At 39.1% G+C, this 17,873-nt stretch overlaps 1 protein-coding gene and 1 long non-coding RNA gene across 2 annotated transcripts; both read left to right on the plus strand.

Annotated features, from left to right (window-relative positions):
• Positions 1-269: 269 nt before the first annotated feature.
• LOC144654202 (uncharacterized) lies at positions 270-2,665 on the plus strand. The gene is made up of 2 exons (XR_013570873.1): positions 270-646; positions 2,149-2,665. It is a non-coding gene; the product is annotated as an uncharacterized LOC144654202 (long non-coding RNA).
• Positions 2,666-10,830: 8,165 nt separating this feature from the next.
• On the plus strand, positions 10,831-17,827 carry LOC144655284 (COMM domain-containing protein 5-like). The gene is made up of 6 exons (XM_078515500.1): positions 10,831-10,980; positions 12,463-12,652; positions 14,402-14,452; positions 14,594-14,689; positions 15,947-16,022; positions 16,539-17,827. Exons 1-6 carry the CDS (start codon positions 10,839-10,841, stop codon positions 16,638-16,640), a joined length of 657 nt encoding a protein of 218 aa, XP_078371626.1. The 5' UTR covers positions 10,831-10,838; the 3' UTR covers positions 16,641-17,827.
• Positions 17,828-17,873: the final 46 nt, after the last annotated feature.

A 17,873-nucleotide genomic window follows, 5' to 3' on the forward strand; every position in this document is an offset into this window, starting at 1 on the left:
CACCCATCAAGGTATCTTTAAGGGTTGTATATCTTCTAGGGGTCACCCAAATTTTTCCAACGAGCATCCCCGGCTCTTACGGCCTTGTATTTCTTTGGTTGGGGTATACCGGCCAGTTGAACCCTGGGCCAAAATATCAAGAATGATTGAAAAAAGGTTTCGTACCTTATTGTTACTTATTTTCGCGGGATTTAAGTTTCGCGATTTTTAAAAAATCGCGAAATTAAAGACCCGCGAAAATTTCGTTTTCTATTGTACTATTTATGTTAATTACGTATTTTTGGCCAGATCGCGAAAATTTAGTCCCGCGAAATATGCTCGTTCCATTTTCGCGAACTTAAGTTACCGCGAAAATAAGTAACAATAAGGTAGTCCCTGTAATCGAACACATTCTGCAGGCCCTGCCGCCCTGGCCCCGACCGGTTTTAGGCCAAAAAGACACAGGATACCATGCGTTGCGTGAAGTTCGAGTAAGTCGGCGATGACAGGCCAGGCAACTCGTGACTGGCGTCTGAGAAACAAACGTGCCCTGACGAGCTCTAACGTGAAATCACGCCATCATTGAAAGTTTGAACACTCCTGAACGTGCTTGATTCTCCGAGGAATCTTCTAAGTATATATATCATTTATTCAGCCGAAAGAAAAGGTAAGTGTTCGGTCAATTATTTTCGTTTATTCTCTTCTCAACACAGGTAGCCCAAGCTCCTAAAGGAGCCGTCAACATATAGACCACATATGACATTGCCTAATAACGTTTATATTACAAGGGTTTGCATGGGAATTTACCGATCGTAAAAAATAATTCAAAATAGAGGAAAAATATCCAATAAAATTCACTTACCTATCCTCTTCTTAGCCTGCGAGAGCAGACGCATTTCCGGCCGTCGCTAGAGAAGCGACGGCCGGAAATGCGTCTGCTCTCGCAAGCTATCCTCTTCTATGCATATGTTGTGTTTCTATGCCGTTTGGAGGCGATTTGAAGCCATTTCAGTGGGTTTTAGGTTCGCTGGTTTCCTCTCTATATATAATTATATATAGAGAGGAAACCAGCGAACCTAAAACCCACTGAAATGGCTTCAAATCGCCTCCAAACGGCATAGAAACACAACATATGCATAGAAGAGGATAGGTAAGTGAATTTTATTGGATATTTTTCCTCTATTTTGAATTATTTTTTACGATCGGTAAATTCCCATACAAACCCTTATAATAACGTTATTACGCAATGTCATATGTGGTCTATATGTTGACGGCTCCTTTAGGAGCTTGGGCTACCTGTGTTCTCAATGCATAGTCCATATCAGAAATTTATTAAATATTGTGAAACATTTGGAGTTTGTACCGGTGTCACGGGACTCTCAAAAGATCGCATGATTTAAGACCGGTTTATTTAAGACCCGGTTCAACATTTTTCTAAGTGATCTTTACAACCACTAATTTAAACTGTTAGAACTTCCTAATGACCGGAATAGACAGAGCATTGCTTGAAAATTACATTGCCAAATTGTCTGGCGTAATTTTGGTAAAGCCAATATCCCAAGATGTGTGTTGCAACACGCTCAAGATTAGAGTACGAATGATTAAATGATAAAAAGTCTTGTCAGTGAAAGCTTTTGAAAAAAAAAAAGGAAATGCTCTGAACGGTTTTATTTGGCTGGTTTATAAATCATTAGATATATTATTAATTAAGTATATTAAATTTAAGTGTATATATGTTTAGTGAAGGCAGAAGGGGGGAGGTGAGGGGAAGCAGAAAATGGGACGGGAGGGAAAGATGCTGGTCGGAAGTCTCAGTCGTACCCAGTACGGCAAACTGATCCTGACGACTGAAGCGGTCAAAAATAAACAAAGTGGATAAAACAACTAAAATACATATTGAAAAAACTTTGCCCTACATTTCGTTTTGCCCTACATTTTTGACTTTGCCGTTTTATCCAATTTGTTTATTTTTGCCGCTTTAGCCGTCAGGATCAGTTTGCCGTCTATATTTTCCGTTTTTTCCAGGTCTTCAAGAAATCCGGCACCACTCATCGGTTTGTCGCTGTGCCGATATTGCAGATTTTTAGCGCTCTAGGTACGAGAATGCGATCATTCTTGGTTGCTAATTAAACGCTGGAATTAAATATTGAATCATTTATTCCCATACAGGAAATAAATCGATCAACGCCTCCGACCCAGGGAGTGTCGCAAACTGAGTTCGAAACTGAATTGAAACAGCAGTTGGACCTCGTCTGAATTCACAATGAGTGGAAAGCAAGTACTGTGGTGCATCATATGGTTCTTTTTCCTAATCCTTATTGCTTGGCCAATAGGATTCTTTTGCGCTGGATGGTACGTGTGTCTGTCCCCGTTTGAAGCGTGCATCGATGCAATGAAGAGCGTGACAGCGTTCCTGATGAAGGGCGTGACTTTGCCGTTTCAAGTCACGCATTCCATGATAAAAGGGCAAAGCTACACAAAAGTGTGATGATTTTATATAACAATGCACACGACGAAACATGACATTTTGTAGTACCAGGACATTTTTTTACAGGAAAGTTCATGAAGAACTAATTACGAGAATAAAGAGAAGGTTTTATGTTGACGAAAAAAGAAAGCTTAAAGTGTTGCCAGCTAATTAGCTTATCCTCGATGAATGTCAAATAAAGTAAAAACTTTTTTACGACTGTTATGTCGCCCTGACCTCGTCATCGCCGCCACACGGAAATTTTTTTACTCGCCGTTTTTCGCTCTTATCTTGTTTTTCTTGCGTACACCCCAACTACCTGTAACCCAATTCCTGAAATAGGCTATCACACGAAAGGGCATTTCCACAAGACAAGGGAGAACTTAAGGCAAGGGTACTTTCTTGTTCCACAATACAAGGGAGGATCGCCGACCAGTTTCCTCAGTTAGTAGAGCACCGGACTACCGTGCGGGGGATCTCAGGTTAGAGTCTCAGACCGGACCGACACTCAGGGTCTTAAAATAACTGAGAATATGCTGCCTTTGCAATGACATCTAATCTGCAAATGGTTAGATATTTCAGTCTTCTCGGATAAGGACGATAAACCGTAGGCCCCCTCTCCTGCATCTTCAGTGTCACGGTCAGCAGGGGACGTAAAAGAACCCACTAACTTATCGTAAAGAGTAGGGCACGGAGTTCCCGGTGTTGTGGTCTGGTCTTTACCCGCTGTGCTGTGTACTGTGCAGTGCTCGGGGATACCAGCTGTATAAGAACCTCTGCAAAATTCGAGGGTAAACAAAGTGTGATCAATCGATTAAAAGTGAAAATGACTAGTTCGCAGTTAATATTTACTTGTTTTTGGGGAGAGAAGATAAGATACGAGGATGGATTGATCAATAATAGACCATTGTTGGTATTTCTCGTCCTATAATGCACTGACAATGAAGTGATTTAACTTACATTAACCGCCTCATTACAGCGGTAAAAACAAAATAATAAAAACCTTACTATTGTCATAAAGTTATTTTATTTCCAGGAAATACTCAATAATAACATTGAAGTTTAATGCCAGCCTGTTACATCAATCAGTTGTTCTGAAAGTTGCCTTATAAAGTAGTATACTTGAGTGACATCACTTAAAAACAAACGAAAAAAAACAGCAGCATTGATGCCAGAGATTTGTATTAGGAAATGGTTTTCACAAAAATGTCCGAGAAATCTGCTCATACGTATCCACTTGAACAAGGCAATGTCAACAAACAGTGAACAATTTGTGGTAATATCTATCTTTTTTCAGTTGGGGAGGGGGGGGGGGGAGGTGATTAAATGGGGTGGAGTTTATCTGTATTTGTAAATGGGGTGGATTTTACCAAAAAGGGGTGTATACAGCGAGATGGGGGTGGGGGGGGGGGGGATTTACATGCGTCTCTCTAAATGGAGTGGGTTTATAAAAAGGAGACTTAGTTATGGGGGAAGTTCTATTTTTGAATCGGGTTGGGCTTTTTATATAGAAGAAAGACTTAACAGAAGGGATTAATTACAATGAGGTAATGAAATTTTTTTTGGAATTTTTGTTGCTTTATGTTTTGTATTTTGCTTTTATATTTTGTATTTTTTTGGTTTTGGTTGTTTTTTAGAACCAATTGGGAGAACTGTAAAACAGTTCCTCCTCAAATGGTTCCTCGTCATTTGGAGGGAATGTATATGGGATAGCAGGTGGTTTCACTTTGTAGCTACGAAATCTGATTGGTTTGCCATTAATTCGTGAAGGGAGCGTGTGATTGGCCATTTCTTTAGGTCCGCTGTTGATTGCTTTGATGGTTTGCTTGATGATCTGTAGAACCTTCACAACAGAACGGTAGACAATGTAACCGAAAACGGCCGCCGTGCCTCCAATCATCAGTATGGGGACAAGAACAGCGAGGAAGGGCACCAGAGATACCACAACCACGCCTTGAAAAACAGTCAGCGCTGTGACAAAGATGACAAGAAAGGATCCGGATACGATTGATGTGAAAGCGAGTATGGGGATGAAACCAAGCACTGCGACAACAGCCAGGAATACGCCGATCACAGGATGATTGCGAATAAACTCCGTGGCTTGTCTGGCAAACTCGCGGGCTTGACTGGCTCTGCGCATGATCATGGCTTGGTAATTGTTGAAGTTCTCCCTGCAAGTCTCCCAGTGATGGTTGATGGCATGCACACTTGAAGTGAACCAACTTGGAAACAAGAAGTCAATATTTTCGATCGAGACCATGGCGAGAAGGAAAATCTAAAGAAGAGAAAGGAAGACACGTTTAAAATGTGATCAACCATATTGTTTTTGGAGAATGTAATATAAGATTGTGGAAAACAAACGGAAACATAAGTGGAATAGGATCAGTCTTTTTTGACGCCAAAAATATATCAGGAGCATTCGTTGAAGACAGATCAAATGCCCTTTTCTTGTCCTTTATTCATTTGCTAATTCTTTCAATGCGCGCAATTTGTAACGCCCTTTTTATGCAATGCGCTATTAACATCTTTTTTTTCTTAAAATTCAATTCAACCTTACCTGTGTATTCCACAGTTCGAGTTCTTGATTTTCTTATTTTCTTAATCGCCGAAGCTATTAAAAATCTTTCCAGTCGAAAACGTGTATTGACTTTGTAACTTGACTATAGAATTGACTCTATTATTCTTGACTTTATAACTTTCTTGGCTTTATAACTCTTTATATCTTTCTTGACTTTATAACTCTCGAAGCAATAAGAGAAAGATGTAATTACAATATTATGATTCATGACGTACATTCAATTATTACATCACCATATGGCTGTACGTTAAAGCACGCACGCGCAGTTTTCGTTCGTTTTGCTTGTGGATAACTTGCGATCCTGTTCCTTTTTAATGTTTATAAACTGTGATTAAGCGTTCCTTTACGACTTCGAAAGGAGAGAAAATGAAGGAAAAACGGAAATTAAAAAGAAGAAAGCTTCAGAAGGTAACTTTACTACAGTATTGTGCTTCGCGAGTTTTCCGCGCTTGATGCGCGTGCTTTTTGGCTATTGATGCGCGCGTTTTTTTTCATCCTTGATGGGCGCGTTTTTTTTTTCATCCTTGATGCGCGCTTTTTTCTCCCTTGATGCGCGCGTTTTCCCGCACTTGATGAGCGCGTTTATACGCCCTTGATGTGCGCGTCTTCTCGCCCTTGATGTGCGAGTTTTTCGCCCTTGATGTGTGAGTGTTTCGCCCTTGATGAGCGCGTATTTTCACCCTTGATGCGCAGGTCTTTTCGCCCTTGATGCGCGCTTTTCCCATCCTTGATGCGCGCTTTTTCCCATCCTTGATGCACGCGTTTTCCCGCCCTTGATGCACGCGTTTTACCATCCTTGATACGCGCGTTTTACCACCATTATTTGTCAGTGTTTGTTGTGATTTCGTTCTTTTGACTTGCTCTTTAATTTCTTGTGTCAGCACCTTAAAAACAATCAGAATTTTGAACAAAATTCACTGACAAATGCTAAAAAATAGCTGTGTCAGAAAAAGTACCACTCCCGACCAACCGACAAGCAGTCTTCCTTTCCGTTTATCGACCCAAAGCGCATTTCGATTCGAACGGGAGAGTCTGAGAAAAGGGGCGTGAATACGATTTATTATTGAATAAGATCTTATTATTGGCTCTTGAGCCTGCGGGGTCTAGGATTTTTTCAGCCTCCTCGTTCGAGGCTAAGCTATTCCTTCGTTTCTCTTTTGTAGGATAATGCCTAAGCAGTACCATCACATGAGCCTGTTTATGGAACCCAAACTGGTCGAAAGAACTGCATGCCGATGTTCTGACGGGCAGAGAAAGAACCAGAATTTCAATTTCAAAGAATTCTTACTCCCTAGACGGATGTATCCCCGCGTGAACGGATTCAAATCATACAACACAACCTGCAATTTCAAACTGACGAAGTTTATTCGGAGAATGATCACTCTGTGACTCACACTAAGTAACAATCTGTTGTAAGCCAGCTTTAAGAATGCTGGATGAATATACATTGCTAGAGTAATCAGACTACTACACTTAGCGAAATGGCGCATGTATCGTAATTAAGAATCGAAAACAAATTGCGAAAAATTGAGGTAAGTTTTGGGGGTTTTGAAGAGTGGCTTAAAAATAAAGTTGTTGAATACTAAAAAGTGATATTTTTGAACCGAAAAGCCTTTAAATACACTAGCACTTTTTTGGCGGAATTTACTCTTTTTCTGTCACTCCGTTTCCTATAAAGTTAGAGAACTGTAAAGCAATCAACTACTACAATAATGGAATAAAAACGGAACTGGCCGATCAACTCATTCAATTGACTTCTAAAACGCAGTTAGGGGCGAGATCGAACGCCAAATATATATAGTTCAGGTACCAAAAAAAGGTGAATAAATTATTAAATTATTAGTAAAACAAGGTGTCAATGTTTCATTTTCTTTAAAACTTACAAAAACAGTTGTCCTTTATCCCTTCCTTTTACACTTTCTTTTCCATTAGTATCATACGTAACGTATAGTGATGCGACTAAACTAACGTCAGTATATATATATATATATATATATATATATATATATATATATATATATATATATATTTTATATATAAACACGGAGATTGTATCTTACTTTAAAATATTACTGAAAGTAGCTGAAGAAAGTATTAAAGAAAATACGCCTTCTGTAAACAACAATGATTCTTCACTCGTAACTGAAAACACAGTTTTTGTCTGTTCTTTTCTTTTACCATCCAGCTTTTCCTTCCACCATATGCTTAGCGACCTCTAAAGGAAGCATGACCCCCTTCATGAGAAGCTCAGTAACTGTCTTGATAGCGTCTACACACGCTTCAATCGGCGACAGGCACACATACCACCCGGCACAGAAAAATCCCACAGGCCAGGCCAGAAACCAAAGAACCAGGAACCAGATGATTGCCCACAGAACGTTCATGTCTTCGTTGAAGTTTAGGTTAATTTAGCACTTGATGTCTGTAAATAAAATGAGGGAAGGTTGTGGTTAATTATATGAAGTCTTGTGCCACTATATTTGTCCCAATCCCTCTTGAATAATTATCAGGCGAAGAAACAAGTCTTGGCCAGCGGCTTTCGTTTTAAAGTTGCTAAGCAACCGATCGCTTCATGATGACGTGAAATCTTTCGGATATCTTCGAGTGCTCGCGCTGATTTTTGATTGGATAACAAAAATCGGAAACTTGTCGAGTGCTCGAACGAAGATTTGCTCCAAACGGCAGTTGTTTACGGATTTTAACAGATTTTTGAACAGCCGAAATATTTATATTTCTTTGCAAAGATTTGTATTTGTGTCGGAGGAAACTTAAAAATAATAGTCCATTTTTATTAAAAATTGCTATATTAGAGTACGTAAACTGTTAACGAACAATTTTGGCTGCTAATGGCTTGGATAAGAAAAATCGACATTTATAGCCGTAGGTTGTTTTCTATCCGGACATAAGGTTATACCTTCCTTTGGATGTTCAAAGATAATGATTTTCATGGGTTAAGTTGCCTTCCACTAGTTACAGAACAGTTTAGACCAAAAATATGCAAACAAGTGACAAAGCTCTAAAACAGGCCTGCTCCAGAAGCTCGGTTAGTGAGGGAGCAGCACGACGAACGGGATTAGCGTGACTGAAAACGGCCAGTGGAAAGAAAAATAAAACGTCGGCACCTCTCCCCTTATATTTTTTATAATTATTTTTTCGCTGCTTCTTATACTTACTGACAACCTGGAACAGACGAATTTAAGGCGGGATTTTACCTGAAGGCCGTTTTTCCAAATATCTCGTTCGCGTTTCAAGAAATCCAAAAACGCTTCACTCATACCATATATCTATGTTTTGCGGTGTTTTGTAAAATTCTGGGTGATTTGGGGGGATTTTTTAAGGAGATAGCTTTTTCCCAAAGAATTAGTAAAATTTAGAGAAATAAGAAATATGAGAGATTTAATGTGATTTTAAAACTAGAATTTAAATTGGTCGGCGAACACCAAACAGTCCTCTGACAATCTGGAGTGCTCTTGCGTGGGGATCAACTGTCTTGTGGCGTTTCAATTTTGTTCACGCTTTTTTCAATCCCTTCTTTAAACCTCCTAGAATTTCATTCAAATTTAGGTATAACCCTATAACCCCCCCCCCCCCCCCCTTACGCCCAACATCGTTAATAGCACTACTGAATCGATGTCAATTTAGATGGCTGTTTTCAAGTTATCTTATCTTTTGTTCATCAATTATATCAGTATTGACTGCAGTTTACTATGATATAGGCTCTTTTGAATCGCCAGTTGCTCGTCTGAATGTTTTCCGTTCTCAATTGTTTCTTTGTGTTAAGTATCTTTCCATATGAATAACAGAAAGCATCGAGGCCGTTGTCAGCGAAAACACTAACTATAAATATCGATCTGTTTGATCCTGTTTTTACCTCGTTTCCTTGGTTTTTCATCTCCTATATATACGGCAGATGGCCCACAATATCATCGTCTAAATTAACCACATTGATGTTGCCAACAAAGGCTAACATATCCTCCAGTCACAAGCTTTTGTTACAAGTAATGTGTTGGACAATGCGCTGTACCATGCCGCGAAAAAAAAAATGGCCGACGAAAAGGGCGTTGTTTTGATTGCGAAGGTCGAATCGTTTTGATCAGCTATTTAGCAGCTAATTTGTACGCAACTTTGAAATACTACGACCAAGACTTCGTCAAATCGCAAGAAAATATATAAGTTCATGCTATAGCTAATCAGTGACATTTGAGTATGGTTTTGATTCCAAAGAAGTGAAATCTTGATTAAAACCTCGTTAGACATGAGCATCAAAAGCCTCGGGCCCAAGGTTATCAGTTAAGGCAATTATGAGCTCGTTAAGGGATTGATCTCGTTTTATGTACCGCCACCCAAATATAATATAAACACAAACGATATACTTCACGTAATGTCTGCTCGCTCTTTTATAAGTGCAAAAATACATACATGTAAATCGCTTGAAGGATTGATACGGTAATTTATTCAATGTGGTTACTTAATAAGTTTGCGGTATCTGTCCAAGATAGTTGCTCTCTTAGACTCTTAATCTCACATTAAAACGTCTTTATGTTATCAGTTGTCGACAGCATTAAAACTCCAGCTCGAATAAACTAGCAGCTATAGGAGAAGTGTTAAAAAAGCTAGCGATTTGGACATTCGCTTGGCGAGCGTTCCTAACGAATTCGAAATGGTTTATTCTTAGGGACTTTCAAGAATCTTTAGCTTTACAAAAAAGCGAAATATACCGAAAGACGTTTTCTGATTAATTTTTCAACATTTTTCAACATTTGCAATAGCCTATTAGTGGAGACATCTCTGGAGAAATGCTACAAGAAGAAGCATATTTTCTTCTACGCGTTTACGGTTACACGAGGGTGGGAAATTACTGTATTCGCGCGCGCTGTTTGCTAATCGAAACTATGAAATGAGATTACTGTACAGTACCTTTTTCGTGTATTTGATCTCGCACTGCTTGGCTGCTCGATCGATGTGGCTTCGCAAATGGCTCTCTTAACGTCTTTTTCAGCGCACAGATCGTCAACAAACGAGCTATGAAAATTGTGTCTGCATGCAAATTTATGGGTTTAAACAGCCGATACTCATAGAATAAGCTAGAAATATGTAAATGATATTTTTGTCACGAAACAATGCCTTGACAACTGAGTGGGTTTTTGTCTAAAAAAAAATCTGTGTGCATCCCTTCAAAATGAAAGCTAAAAGAGAAAACTGAAATTTAGAATGTTTATTAAAAACGAAACTTTCATTATTTTCAGAAAGGTTAACGAGGTTTAACCGGCCTAATTTCTAAAATATTTAACTGCCGGTGTCCATCAAATGCTACTGTTATTGTTTTTGTTCGATGACAGAACAGAATTCATTATTATAGAGCTTTGTCTTGGGTAACCAGTCGTGAAACAATTGTTTTCTTTTGTTTTCTTGTCGTTGGATTAAAAGATTTTGAACTCTCGCTAGGGGGCTGGGGCACTTCAAAAAATTTCTCACTGTTTTGGTTTGAAATGTGCTCTTCACAGCAAAGAATCACGAAAGGACGAAGCCATTTTTTAAAAATTCAGTGCGAAATCGCCTCTTCAGTTCTCTCCAGTCTTAACCATAATTATTCCTTTCTGGCTGTTATTTTTTCTTTGGTGTTATTACGCAAAATTTTCTTAAATTGGAAATTTATTTAACGTTGCGAAAGTTCCAAGTAGATATCACATACGGTAGTTCCTTTCAGTGAGGTGTACGATGGTTACCATGACTACATTATTAGGTTCCATTCTTTCACCGCCGCTTCCTCGCTGTGGTTTCTGGGGGAAGTCTGGGACGAGGGTGAAATCCAAGATGGCGCGTGAACGCGCCAGTTCTACGATTCCTCTGACGGAAAATACGTTGTTTGTGGGACCAAGAATTCCAGATGAAATAAGGCGAATGATACCACATCTAACCTCGATAGATAAGGCTTTATTTAGAAAGATTTTGCAAGGTAAGCGATAAGCATTTGGCCTGTCAAGGGGAAAAAATTATGCATCTTCCAGGCCTCAGTAGCTGCATGTTTGGTATGAATTTTGTGGTGGTACGGAAATTCTAACACGTTTGATTACGGATGATAAGGCCTAGGCGGCTTGGGTTGTTGTGTTCTTTCACTTCTCTGTACTCTCAGGGACCCTGGTGCAAATAAAATTCCTCAGGGTCGGGAACAGAATGAGTGCTTTCACATCAGAGAGATACACTGGGATTTATAAATTGAATGGTTGATGGTCTTTATGATAAGCAAAAGGATTTGCAGCTATTAAAATGATTTGAAATTGAAGCTGACAACAGCACAGAAAAGCCATCTTGGATTCTGTAGAATGAAGCAACTGGGAGTATTGATAATGCATCAATCAATGGTTTGCCCCAGGATGGGATGGGGTGGGGGGGGGGGGCGGGGGCGGGGGGCAACCCACGGGAATTTGACTTCGCGTAGCTCTACCAGGGTAGGGATTTTGACATTCACAACAGTTGCATGATCCCCTTGGTGAAAAATATAACTCTGTTCTCATCTTGGAAAGTGGAGAGGCCCTGGCGAGGGTGGGAATTTGACTCTCAATGGAGACCCAAGGGTGGGGAAATTGGAATTTGAAAACCTGAAAATGTTAAATTGCCCTGGGGTTGCCACAACCCCCATCCTGGGGCAAACAAACCATTGATAGGTGCATAACTTCTCCTAGATGTGATGCTAGTCCATTATGTGGCTACCCTCCCCCAGCATTTTGTCAGGTCATGCATAAAAACAGGTCATCAGTACCCAATATATTTCTGGTTGGAGTTACAGGCACTGTTAGAGTGAAGCTCCTTGCCGTGAATACATTATAATCAGGCCTGTAGCCAGGTACCGTATTTTCTCGAATAAACGCCGGACCCCGATTAAACGCCGGCTTCAAATAAACGCCGGGTCTCTGAGTCCAAGTTTTAAATAAACGCCCCCGGCGTTTATTCGAGAAAATACGATATTTTGATTTGGGGAGTAAGGGGTTGTTAGAGCAGATAATGTTGTCTTTGACCAAGGCAATATATGTAAACTAACACCACTAATTAAAGTTCAAACCGTCCATCATGTTGGTTTATTGGATGAACAGTGACCAGTTGGTGAGTTGAAGCACAAGCACTTCCATTTTAGTCCTTTTTTTAAAAAAAATCACCTTTCTTTTGAGCCATCAGTCCACAATAGGCACAGACTTCCATAGCTCATTTTCTTTTTTTTTTGGGGGGGGGGGGGACTGTGGACACACCCATCGCACCAGCCTCCCTAAGCGCTAGACAATGACCCTGGCAAGCACTTGAATGTAGAACGCTCATGAAATGATCTATAGCCCAATGTGCTAACCATTAGAATTCAAGATTTTGTCTTCAATTCTGCATTTCTGAATTTAAGTTTCCTGGATTGAGGAACTATTTAGCTAACAGGTTTTTCTATTCTTTTCAGTCATTGTCTCAGTTCTTGAGGGCAAGCGTCCAGAGGATGGCTTACTTCAGAGACTTCAGTCAGACACTGTAACTGAAGACACGCTATCCTGTCTGTATGCTGGGCTTTATTCTTTACTGCGCAGTGCACTGCGTTTGCCTCAGACGTCATTAAAACCAGAGCAGTTCAAGGCAGACCTTGCAGAGCTTAAGTAAGAAAGCACTTTTTTCGACTTTTTTGCTTGTTTACAACAAAATGAAGGAGAATAGCGGTTAAGTTGGGTAATCTGAAACCGGAAGGAACCACATTCTTGTCAACTCTCAAGGGACTGTTTTAATTTCTCAAGGGAATACTTTCCGTTGTGGGTGATCAAAGCCTGCGACTTGTAAAGTGTCACTCTATAGTTGTGCTTCAACACTTCCGTTCTTGTAGAAAAAACGCGACTTGTCAGATTAACAAACGTTATATAACAATTAAAAACGTGAGCGAAGTTTAAAAGGATTAAGAACGCAATTTGTACCGGTACAAGTCTTTCACACACTAAAACGTTGCTAATAGTTAACCAAAGGAAACTCATTTCGTGACAATTGATTATTTCTGCTGTACAATTTAGAATTGCAACATCATGATTCAATGCAGGCGTGAAGTGATATTTACAAGTGTTTTTGTATCCTGTTGTGAAATTACTTCCGGTGGAAGCAGTAAACACTAAAAGTTTTTGCTTCTGTTCAGAAGTTAATGCATCGCCATTAGAAAAAAAAAAACAGCAACGGTCGTACTGGAAATGTAGTAGGGGTGTCTATTGAGGTCATTTTGCCTATTGTGATAGTATTGCGATAGTCAAATTACTATTGCAATACTATTGCGATAGTAGTGACACTATTGCGATAATAGTGCAATAGTATTGTAATAAGTGACTTTATAGCGTTGTTATCATTTCTTTCTCCAAGAAGGGGGGGGGGGAGTTAATATTCGCACCGCCAGTTTGAATGCGAATAAGGCCCTGAAGACGAGCGACGTCAGAGAAGTTTGCTTTTATGGCTTGTAATACAGAACGGATTCTGAAACAACGAACAGAAAGCCGCGAAAGGACGGCAGACAACAAGAGAGGCATTTTTCAATCAAGGAAAAAAATCTACAGGACACCATTTGAAAAACTATCGTAACTATCGATAGTTAACAAGGCTATCGCGATTGTTATCGATAGTTGAATTTGCCATCGATGCATCGCTTTTGGAACACTCCCAATCGCGATGCATCGATAGTTCGATGTATCGTTACACCCCTAAAATGTAGTCGTTAGAAATGGCATGTGTAGCCGTAAGGTAAAGAATAACACGAGGAGAAGCGGCTTTTGGTAATATCCAAATGAAAATTTACTTCTCAATGTGGGGTCAAGATTGCGTGACGAGACAAAAGGTAACTCTGTCGTGCGTAACCTTATACGGGAACCCTGCGTCAAGCCGTGTAGAAATCTTTCTTACTTGAAAGGAAACAACTATTTCGATTAAAGGCAAGTGTCAAAGTTTACCATTTTTAACCAAGCCAAAGTATATGACTCGCAAAGCGCCCAGCCGTCGCGACTGACAAATACAGCATTTCCTCCGCGAAAATAAAAAAAATGCTTGAACTGAAAGATGTTTGAATTCTTCCTTCTACTCATACTAACTTCATAGGAAGCGAATCCTTAACAGCATAATGCCCGATTCCCTCTCTGATGTGCCCCTGCAGGGAAAAATGGTAGTTATATTCATCAAACCATGCGCGAGACTTGGCAACGATGAAGACAACTACCATGATTCCCTGCAGGTGCGCCCAATAAGAGGGAATCGGCCATTGCAGCCTTTTCTAAACAATGATACTTGATTTTCATCATTTTGCCTTGTGTGCAGTGCGGGCTGCTTTTCAACTGCATGGATATGCTAATAATACTAAACATGTTTCATTTTTCTATTTGAAGGATTCCTGGAGAACTAGTTCCTGATCTGTCAAGCATTGTGTTTGGAGAAAAGTAAGTATGATGATTCCTGTAATAATTTAGTCATGCTGATAGTGTACAGTAATAATTTGTTGGAGTGTCTGTACCATTCTTGTACCATTCTTGAGAATTAAGTTGTTGTTAAAACTGATGTTTATTTAAACATTTTTGCAGACGACCAGAATTTGATGCTGCTGCCCTTCAAAATAGAAATCATCTTCCAAGCTTAGACTCGCTTAGATGGCGAGTTGATGTTGCTATATCCACTAGGTGAGTCAAACTAACACTGTGTTTTTGGTTGTTTAGTTATTTTCTCTGAAGTGTTGGTATCTACAGGGCACCCTTGTATGGGTGTTGAATGGTAAATGTGAGACTTTGCAAGAAGGCGAGACTGATATCTTTTCTGCAAGCCCGAGACCTTTTTAGCCTTGCAAAAGAAATCGAGACTCCGAGAAGGCATCAAAGAAAACTTCGAGACAATGAAATTTGGCTAAAATTCTGTGAGACTCGCCTTTTTTGAAGGACCATTCACCACCCCTCCTTTTGGTCTACAGTTGAGCCTCAGAACAAAACCATTTAAACATGTGACATCATCGTCCCTTCATATGCACTACCCAAATATGCAACACATCTCATACAGTCAAATAAACGTGGTTGAGGGAGGTCATTTCCTAAAGGTGCTGGGAGTGGGATGAAGACTATGTGGAGGTCTATGGGTAGAATGTTTCAAGGGGACTATATACTGACTATGTACTATATACTAAAGTTCTATAAACTATTTTTCTGTTCAATTAAAGTCTGTGATATTTAGAATTGATTCCCATGAATTTTGACAGAACCCAAAAAAAGTTACACATAGGTCCTCATGATCTCTGGACATGGGACCAAAAAAATTGTTTTGCACAGGAATTAAATCATAGGGCTTGCAAAAACACAACCCAGTTTCCTGGGGTCCAGGGTACTAACCATTACGCCAATGCTTCTTCCATAAACATCCCCCCAGGGGTATCCAATCCAACAAAATCAAACCAAAAATCAATGGAACACCAATCCTTCGATTAGGTTCCGTAATCAAACAAAATCAAACATTTATTTTGCTGTGAGTTCGATTTTCAAACCAATGAAAGCAATCGAACACAATCTGCTTTCATTCTGTTTGGAATCTGTCTTTTGATAAGTAAATCATGCAGGACTAATCAGAGGACGGTGCGTGGTACAAAATGTCCGCCATATAAACGAACAGGAGTTTGTTAATTGAATGCTTGATTGAGTACTATTGTAGACTGTTCGGAAATCAAACGTTTGACTTTCTTCAACTGAGGACTGTTCGGTAATCAAACGTTCGATTTTGTTTGATTGAACAAGTTTTATTGTGAGTTCGATTATTACTGAACGCAATCGAATGATTGGTGTTCGATTCAGTTGGATTGCCGAACATTCAAATGAATACGTCAGGTTACCTTCTGGGATGGCATGTGGTACAAATATGGCCAAAAACTAAGTTTAATCTTTGACTTCATCTTTCAGTGCTCTCAATAGAGTGCTTGAGCCTTCAGTTCTTATGGAGCTTAAGCTTAGTGATGGAAAGATCCACACATTTGAGGTGAGTGTTTTGTCATTCTAAGAGATTTGTAAAGAGATTCTGCTGGTAGACCTTAGTTAGTGTTAACTTACCAGTAGCTTTTGTTCATCAAACAATGGTACACAACTCTGAAGTGACTTACAAGGAAAAGGCAAGTGCTACAGCAGGGCCATACCTAGGATTTCTGTCTGCGGGGCAAACTAAGCACTGTGCAGGCAAACTCTGTACACTTTTAGTTTTCCTAGTTTTTTTTTAGTTAGTTTTCTTAGTTTTTTAGTTTTCCCGGTGGGGGCAACTCCCTCCCCCCCCCCCCCTCTGCCACCCCTGCTATGTATCACCCTTGTGCTTCAGTCATCATGACCCTGCATGTGTGAGACCTATATAGACCTCAGATCTTGTTCTGTTGGCAGAGTTTGTTTGTATTAACATTGACATTAACATTGAAAAATTCTTAAAGATTAAAAGTAAAAGTATATTCATGAATTTTAACCTTTCATTATGGAACTTCTCACAGAAGTGTAATTTGCCTCATTGTAGGTATCTTTGTCCAAATTTCATGAGTTGAGGTACAATGTGGCATATGTGTTGAAGGAGATGGAGGACATTGAGAAAAAGAATATTTTGAAGATACAAGATTAACGGCGCAGTGTAGACTTCATGTAGGTTAGACAGGTATTGTTGGTAGTGATTTCTTTTCCTTAGTATATACAGGTGTATGCAGTTATTTTAATACAGTAGTTGTGTTGAAAAACTCAATTTACTAATTGTGTACCATTCTTTGAATTCATCATCTTAATCTTACACTAGAAGCCTTTTTGAAAAGGGCTTTTGAGTTAGGTGTCAGATGTAACCACAGATATAGTGATCCAGCATAATAATTATTATACTGTTTTCAATGGTTTTGTAAACTGTTGCTGCCCAGTTCAATTGCATCAGACTTTTTCAAATAGTACAGTTGAAATGTAGCAAAGCTTTGGAGGCCTTGTTCCATACACTACAAATTCCTGTCTCGATCAAAATTATCATGCATGAAATTTTACAGTATGTCAAAACCGTAACTGCCGTTTCAAATTTGATCTTGACCATGCCAAGGGTCAAAATTATTATTTTGGGATTTTTTTGGCCTGAGTTTCCTCAAGGCTTTGCACAGTGATGAGATAAAGAAACCTCAAGGTTACTTTATCAGCATATTAAAGTTAATTCTGTAAATTATGCAACCTATACATGCCAACCAAAGTAAACGAACATGTACTCTGAACAAAGATTGAGTACACTGAAGAGTTGAATATGGATGTGGACATCTTTTTTTTTATTTTTTATTTTACAAAGAAAATAATGAGACTAGAACTGTTGACATTCTTATAAAAATATTGTAAAACTGAAAAAATGCACAACAAAACATACCGGTAACCAAGTTTTTGATAAAAAGTAATTTAATAACTCTTTTGTACCTACAAAGTAGTACATGTAAATAAATTAATGAAAATTGCTTTGAAACAACACTTTAAAATCATTTATCTATGGTGCTAATCAAACGTTTTATGTGGTACAAAGCCACATTCATATTGTAACCGTAATAGGGCCTAAATAAGTGACAAACTCTATCAAGTCAAAATAAAAATTATTGTAATTTAGGCTTGCCTGTGTTCAGCCACCTTTCCCTTCAGGAAAAAATCGGCAAAGGAGCGATACCCCTTTGCTGATTTTTTCCTGATGGAACGGGCAGCTGTGCAGAGGCTAAATTTATTCATACGAGATAGTTTTACAGTTTGTTATTATTATTAAAAAGGAAAAAATGTTCTAATAAAATGACATTGTATTATGAACACTTGTGTCATGTTATTTTGTTCACCAACCTGACAGGTGATTTAC

This window comes from Oculina patagonica, chromosome 5 (assembly GCF_052425735.1).
Source record: "Oculina patagonica isolate OP01 chromosome 5, crgOcupat, whole genome shotgun sequence".
Taxonomy (NCBI): domain Eukaryota; kingdom Metazoa; phylum Cnidaria; class Anthozoa; order Scleractinia; family Oculinidae; genus Oculina; species Oculina patagonica.

What these genes read in the sequence shown, in the direction of transcription:
- LOC144655284 (XM_078515500.1), top strand. Translation starts at nt 10,839, where the DNA reads ATGGCGCGTGAACGCGCCAGTTCTACGATTCCTCTGACGGAAAATACG. An exon ending in ATTTAGAAAGATTTTGCAAG is followed by an intron (nt 10,981 to 12,462) that starts GTAAGCGATAAG and finishes TATTCTTTTCAG; the next exon opens with TCATTGTCTCAGTTCTTGAG. An exon ending in GATGTTGCTATATCCACTAG is followed by an intron (nt 14,690 to 15,946) that starts GTGAGTCAAACT and finishes TTCATCTTTCAG; the next exon opens with TGCTCTCAATAGAGTGCTTG.